Genomic DNA, 7,950 nt, shown 5'->3' on the forward strand with positions numbered 1-7,950 from the left:
TGTTTAGTTGGTCGAATGAGTTTTTGGTTGACCGACAAATACCGTTTGACCAATCCAAGCAGTTACAAATAAGAAACCATGCCTAGGATGGTTACAGTATGAAACGATGTCAGCAACGGATGCAATATCAAAATATTCCCTAATTCAGTTATAAAATGTAAAGTTGTAATGACTCATAAATAATTGAAATGTTCCCATTAAATAGGGGACAATCATGTAATTTACTTCACTCCTTCATATGACTTGTAAATAGAAGGGTCATTCTTATAGAAAAGACTGAATTTATTCCCATAGAATTTATTCTACTTTCGCTTTTCTATTGCTATCTTTTCATATTTCTTTCATTCGACCGACACTCTATTTCTTGAGCGTAACCCAAAGGATATTTTGGGATTCAACAATTATGAAGCTCAACAATTTTAACTTTTATAAATTGAGCAAATAGAATTAAAGTCATTTAGGTGTTTTAGATAATGATTTGATGATACTCGTTAATATGCCCACTATTATTATATTGAGTTATTAGCTTAATATTTATAGAAATAACTATAGCTGACAAGATAAAGAGGATGAATCACTCTCTCTAACACAAATAAGAGAAAAATAAGAAGAAGAAGAAGGAGAAGGAGAAAGAGAAGAAGAGGAAGAAGAGGAAGAAAAAGAAAATAGGTGGTTCAAAATCTTTCCTTTCTCACCAAAATTTATATAGCTCAACGCTCTCTTATGCTTGAAGATAGCTTTTCTATCTCCCTTTTTCCAGCTTTTTCAATCCCAAAACCCGATGGAATAAGCCCTTCCAAAGAGAAATATTTGCGTACGTAAGACGAACGCAGCGCTGCGTACGTCTGGTAGGTTACAGGGAGGGTATTGAGGGTTATATCCACGTTATACCCTCTGTAACCTCTCTGTAACCTGTCTGTAACTTAGAAATATATGAAAACAAAAGCGCAAAACTTACTAATTACATGGAGGTTACATGGGATATAACGCGGATATAACTTCCACTACCCTCCTTGTAACCTACCAGACGTACGCAGCTCTGTGTACGACGTACACAAATATTTCTCCCTTCCAAAATCTCTTCGTAAGCTTTATTAATGCTCCCCTTGGGCTTGCCTTAGAAGTTATTCTTTTCTAGCCTCCTATATACCATTTCTTCCCATGCCCATGCTAATAATAAATTGGAAAGTGCGGTATAAGTTAGTTAAATATATGAAGGCAACACAATGCTGCCCAGGAACATAGCTGTGATGGACTTAGGGTCTGTTTGGGGCAGCTGCGGCTCATTGAATAAACTGCTGATAAGCTGATTAAAAATAATATGCTGATAAGTTAGGTGCACTGACTATTATAAATTTTTATTTTTTTTTGGAAAAACCAGATCGCTGCCAGAAAACTGTCACCGCACCTAGATAGGTGCACCTATCTAGGTGCGTTTTCAGCGTTTTCAATGCATAAGTTGTCAAAACCCAGTTTACCCAAACAGACCAGGTGCGTTTTCAAAGAGGTCGTGTGTGTTTTCAACATGTCATCGCACCAAATAAGCTGCCCCAAACGGACCCTTAGTGTGCACGCGTGCACATGCTTCCATGGCTGATGCGTGTGCAAGTGGTGCAACATATGAGCTTGAATGGCATCAGATGCTCACACATGTGCTGGTGTGTATGCACTAGTCGCTTGCGACTGCGTGTCAATGAATATAATACAATTATTTTTGGATATGTTTAATCATGAGTGAAAGATTACCTTAAAGAGTGTAAACATAATTCAAAAATGATTTGCATCAAAATTGATACCAACAAAGCATTCTCCTATTTTTTTTAAGAACTTTCTTAGGACACCTAATATCATAATTTAACAAATAAAAAAAAATATTGTGATTTTTTCATTCTTTTGACATTAAGGGTCTGTTTGGGGCAGCTGGCTGCAGCTTATTGAATAATCTGCTGATAAGCTGATTAAAAATAATTTGCTGATAAGCCAGGTGCGGTGACTATTAGAAATTTTTATATTTCTTGGAATGCTGCCAGTTCTGCCAGAAAACTGCCACCGCACCTAGATAGGTGCACCTATCTAGGTGCGTTTTCAAAACACATAAGCTGCCAAAACACTGTTTACCCAAATAGTTTCGGTGCGTTTTCAAAACGCCACCGCACAAAATAAGCTGCCCCAAACGGGCCCAAAGTTTTATGGTTTAGGATAATTTTTTGCTTAATTTTCTAAAATTTTTAAAGAAATTTGTATACAATTTTTTAAATAATCTAGAAAAAATTACTTTAAAAATAAAAAAATTTATATAAAATTTAACTACATACTGTATTATTTCTAATTATTATAATCCAAAAAGAATTCGCATACAAAACATATTATATATGTCTCGATTATGAATCATTCAGGCATAGATGCGTAAATGAAATTCTGTTTATACTCATGCTTGTATGTATATTTGTCCAACTAAATGTATGGGTTCATGTGCTATGTTTGATTAAGAATATCCTCAAGTTAAATAGCCTATCAAATAAAATTTAAATTCATATATATGCATGTAGCATGAAACAAAGTTAAGTGTTGCTCAAATGAGAATACTTAGGTGGATGAGTGGCTTGAAACTTAGAGACAAAATGCGAAATGAATATAATCGTGATTGTGTTGTTGTAGCTACAGTGGATGACAATATTAGAGAACCGTAAAACAAACAAGAAAATATATATATTACTAGAAAGTCAATTATAAAATGATATTGAAATATTAATTTTTGGTAAAATAGTGATGAATACATTGACCGCACAACATTAATTTAAAGTGTGTGAAATCTTTCTATTTAGGTAAAATAAGGGCCAAGCCTAGTAGGATATCATTGTAATAGAATTTACTAGCAAAAGCCTGATTTGAAGCGTCTGTAATAAAAAAGAAACTCTAAGAAACAGTATAAACATGAAAGAGTGTAGATCATTCTGTGAAAAGAAGACCAACAAAAGTACAAAAAATATATCATTGGGCTCATTAGACTCCCAAACACATCTAAAGAGAAAAATAAGCAATAATCTCCGACCACAATGTTGTTAAGAAAAATAGAAGTAACATCATATATATGGCTCACAAAACTAGTAAAAATAATCATTGAAACCATCACAATTCTTATATGATATACATGTAGTATACAAAATATGTGTTCTATAATAATAATTGTGATGAACCTCAAGAAAGAGCTCATAATTGCTTAAGATGAAAAAGAGGCAACATAAATAATGAAATTAGAATTTAAAGAGATATATCCACGGGAAGTGATAATGAAGTGAAATTCTCCAGAATCTCAGAAAAATCATAACCCTGTAACCAATGACCAAGACAAAAAAAAAATCTGAAAGATCTATAAAAACCCAAGAACCAAAAACAAACTCAAACATTCAAAGGAAATAAAACTAAACAGAAATTCTCTAAATCATTACTATTATGTGGTATAAACATGAAATAAGAGATAGCCATAATAAAACATAATCAATCTATTTTCAATTTCTTTCTTTTTAAACTAATAACCTTACAAATATCATTATAAAGTTTTTGGATGGAGGATTTGTTTTTATTGACAATTGTATATTTTATTTTCCACTTAGATATAAGTTGCACATCTATATTTATACTATTATAATATTTATACTAACAACTTAAAGTATGAGTTAAAGCTTGGGGAAATGAACATCTTGCCACTTAAAGTATGAGTTAAAGCTTGGGGAAATGAACATCTTGCCATAAAGAAAGAACTGTTTGTCACACTAGATCTAAAACTAATCATAGAAATATGACATTGAAATAAAAGATGTAAATGAATTCCCTCGTATTATTTAAAAGGAGACACAATATATTAATATCAAGACCAAAAGCTTTAAGCTTGTTTTTAGTATGAAGTCTAACACCTTCTAGTTGAAACATGCAACTTGATACTATAACCTTTATAACAAATAAGTTTATACAAGCTAGCATTCTGAATATTATTGTATAACATCAAATATAAATCCTTCAAATTAAAATCAATTTTACCAAACCAACTCAAAGAAGAGCAATCACTATAAATTGGAATCATACCAAAGGCCATAATGAAATATCAAACAAAGGATTATTCAAATTAGAAAGATTTCACTTATGATTCACAATTCTGACAATCACTTTAGAATTTAATGGTTCGTGAAAAAGAGATAAAGCTTGAGTTCCCAACATGTCAAAAATCGAATTTTCATGAATCTAAGGATCCTTATATAGAGAAAGAACATAAATACTCTTACATAAAATTGTTTTATTTTAAAATTTATCATCATAGATTTTAAAGTTTCATAGGTTTAATGCATACAAGTTTGGTTGAAACATTGAAATAAGAAGAAATATGCCTACAATATGTGCATAAGCATTGTTTTCACTAGCCCTACCATTAGCATTCTTAGGCTTTATTCTTGGGGGCATTAATCTTGAATTCCAAGCCATCATAAATAATGAAAACCTTATGATTTATTAAAGCTAATTTTCGTTTTGCCTTTTGCTTATAATTTTAATATATATATATATATATATATATAGTGTCGTCAGCCGTGACCTGTTAGTAGTGCAACCTCTTTGAAGGTCATAAGTCCCCTCTGGTCGAGCAAATATTACATTTGGACTCTGGATGTAATTTGAGTCTAAAGTCTAATGGTGGAGCGCCAACTGTCAAGTGGGCCCGCCACAATACATTGAAATTGGTTTTTATATGGTTCACTTGACACGTAGCGCCCAACTATTGCACTCCGGATATATGGTTCTTATTAAAAAGGAATGGTTGGAAGCCATTATACCAGTTAGTACATCGGTAGTGAGAGCATTCCTCAAATAGTTAATAGTTAGATACATGAGGGTATATATATAATTTTATAATATTTTTAAAAGCAAATATCTCACATATCTACCCAGTGGCAACATGATCATTGACTTCATTGTCCCAACAACCTTATAACTTATTCAATATTTAACATTAAAAAAAGCATTTTTAAAATATTATTGTATATATTTTTTATTAACACCATACATATGTACATATGTATATACATCCTCATAAAATTTGGCGACAAACGCAAACAGCCATACATCACTGCCAAGATTTTCTTTTTTTCTTCACAGCAGTGCTGATTTATAATTCCCAATAAACAAGTAAAAAATAAACTTAAAAAAAAAACAACATAAAAATAATTTTGAAATCCCATCGTCATCATTTCTCAGTTACCGTATCCAGATCCTCTGCATAGATCGCTTGCAAGGCGGGAGGCGATGGCTGAGTGATACATAGCGTCGTGGAAGGTCTCCGTTTCCGACAGCCTCATCCTCATCTCCCTCGCCTTCTCCTCCGTAAACCAAGCACAGATCCGCGGCGAGCTCCTCCGGTTATCCATAGCCAGATCTGGAGCTACTACCTTTTCCTGCGAATATGCATCGCCGGAGTCAATATAGTCAGGCTGCGATCCCCAGCCGAACAAAGGCGACCACCACGCTCCACCGCCGCCGCCGCCGATTTTCCGGCTCCGATCGATTCTGGATCCTCCGGCCTTCGCCTGGATCATCGCTGGCCGGAAAGCGATTGCCATTTCAAGAGCCATTGGGAAAGGTAAAGTGAGGTATGAAAGCCAGTTATTGGGAAAGAGGTTTTAAAGGAGAATAAAGCGAGGGGATAAGGGCGGACGTGGCGTGGATGTGGAACCCTAACCGAACTTTTTAGGTTTTTCGACTGTTTCCGCCGTCTCCTTTGTCGAGCAGAAAGCGAGTTCTGCTGTGCATCCACACCGTTGATTTTTGTAAGAATTGATCCGTACGAATGCATCGATCACGTGATTCAGCGCGTGAAGGAAGATGGAATAATGCATGCAAAATCTGCGAGAAAATTTAGAAGTCTAATCATCGGTCATCACGTTGTCATACATCTTGTGGGAAATATGACGTCCGGTAGTTAATCGTCGGTACGTCCAGACAGAATATTTTCTTCTACTAAAAAAGATAAATATTTAAAAAAATTTAAGTTAATTTTTGCGAAAATTTTTTTTTACGTGAAAGAAAATTATTTTTTTGTTTTTGAAAAAAAGAGAAATGCAATTTTTTTTAATGTTTGTTTATTGTGTCCACCACAGTTATTAGAAGATTTCTATCTAAATGATTAGTTACATCATTTAAAGAATAATAAGCTGTTCGGAGAGATAAAAATATGATATCGAATAGATCTATCCATTTGAATAAGAAAAATTTTAAAGATTGAGTTTATTTTTATTCCGACCGTCTTCTCAAAATTTTAAATAGTATATTGAATAGATCTAATTAAAGATTTTTACGCGGGTAAGATTTGAGTTTCTTTTAATCTGGAGTTTGGTATGTTTATAAAGGCAATCCATCATAGTTAATTAGATCTCATGAGTTGTTGCTCTCGATTAAAGTATCGACTTATATTATGAAGGATAACTGAATTGGTGTCTTCAAAATTGATGTTTTAGGACTTCAAATTGATAGACTTAGGGTTTGAAAAGATGTGATTTTAGAATTCAAAGATTGAGACTTATAATATAATGATAATATGTCATCAGAAGTCTTAAGAAAAGGGTTAGCCAACTATGAGAAGAGTGCATATCTTAGGGATTATATGATTGTTGCAAAATGTTAGCTTTTGATTTAAAAGGTTGAGTTTGATTTGAGCTGATCAATTTGATTTGAAAATATTTGACTTGAGCTAGAATGGTTTAATTAAAGTTAATTGATTGGAGTTGAAAAAAGTTTAATATAAGGTTTGATATTAGTTGTAATGGGTTTGATTGAAGTTGATTGATTTGAGTTAATTAATTTGAGTTGATTCATTTAAGTTGACAATTGTTTGATTTAAAATTTGACTTGAGATAAAAAGAGTTTCATTGAAGTTGATTGATTTGAGTAAGGTATATTTGAGTTAATTAATTTGAGTTGATTGATGTGAGTAGAAAAATGTTTAGTTTGATAATGTTAATTTGACTTGAAAATGCTTGATTTGAATTATAAAAGTTTAATTGAAGTATGAATGTTTGATTTAAGATGTTGAATCATAGATTAAAGGGACAAGAATGGCTGGATGAATTTTTAAATGGAAGTAAAACCCTAATCCTAAAATAAACCTAGACTCTATAAGGAGGTTAAGTAGGTGTCCTAACTTAATTTTTAAGTATAACGCCCCGATCAAGATGCGTATGGATTTTCATCTTTCCAGGTTCATTGGTATCCTTAGACTATTAATCCACATATAGTTAGATATCTCTGATACCATAACGATGGTAAATGTAAACAATCTTAATGTTAGATGGTTTTATGTGTCTTTGTTAGTAATCATAAGTTATTTTATCTTAGGGTACATACATAGTTTAAGGGCGTAAATTTTATATTTTTTATATTTCATAGTCTTTAGTACTAACTAAGGGTACCTAGTGCTCTAACTTAGTCATCTAGAATGAATTATTTTAAGGAATGTGTGATCCTCAGTTTTATTTCAAAGTTGATTAGCCTAGGGTTTACGATTGATCTACCTAATTGTGGTTTCTGTTAACTTAGATTGGTGAATTTTGGATTTATTTTGGGGTTTGATATTTAATTCAATATTTGGTTTAACTTCTAGTCTGCGCCTAGGGTTTACAGTTGATCTACCTAATTGTGGTTTCTATTAACTAAGATTGGTGAATTTTGGATTTATTTTAGGGTTTTATATTTAATTCAATATTTGGTTTAACTTCTAGTCTGTCAGTCAACATGAGAATGAGAGTGTTCTATGTTCAAAATTTTGCATTTGGTTTCCTATCCTAAGTTGGTGTTCTCCTTTAGTTTTTCTCATATATTTGGCGTCTATTGTTGTTTTATTATTCTATGGTGAAGCTCACATGTCTGAAAGGCCTTATATATATGTCATTCAATTCTTACATTTTCAAA

At 32.6% G+C, this 7,950-nt stretch overlaps 1 protein-coding gene across 1 annotated transcript; it reads right to left on the reverse strand.

Moving 5' to 3' along the window:
- Positions 1-4,982: 4,982 nt before the first annotated feature.
- On the reverse strand, positions 4,983-5,775 carry LOC110019343. Its single transcript, XM_020716976.1, has one exon. It carries the CDS (start codon positions 5,616-5,618, stop codon positions 5,241-5,243), a length of 378 nt encoding a protein of 125 aa, XP_020572635.1. The 5' UTR covers positions 5,619-5,775; the 3' UTR covers positions 4,983-5,240.
- Positions 5,776-7,950: the final 2,175 nt, after the last annotated feature.

This window comes from Phalaenopsis equestris, unplaced genomic scaffold (assembly GCF_001263595.1).
Source record: "Phalaenopsis equestris unplaced genomic scaffold, ASM126359v1 Scaffold000054, whole genome shotgun sequence".
Lineage (NCBI taxonomy): Eukaryota > Viridiplantae > Streptophyta > Magnoliopsida > Asparagales > Orchidaceae > Phalaenopsis > Phalaenopsis equestris.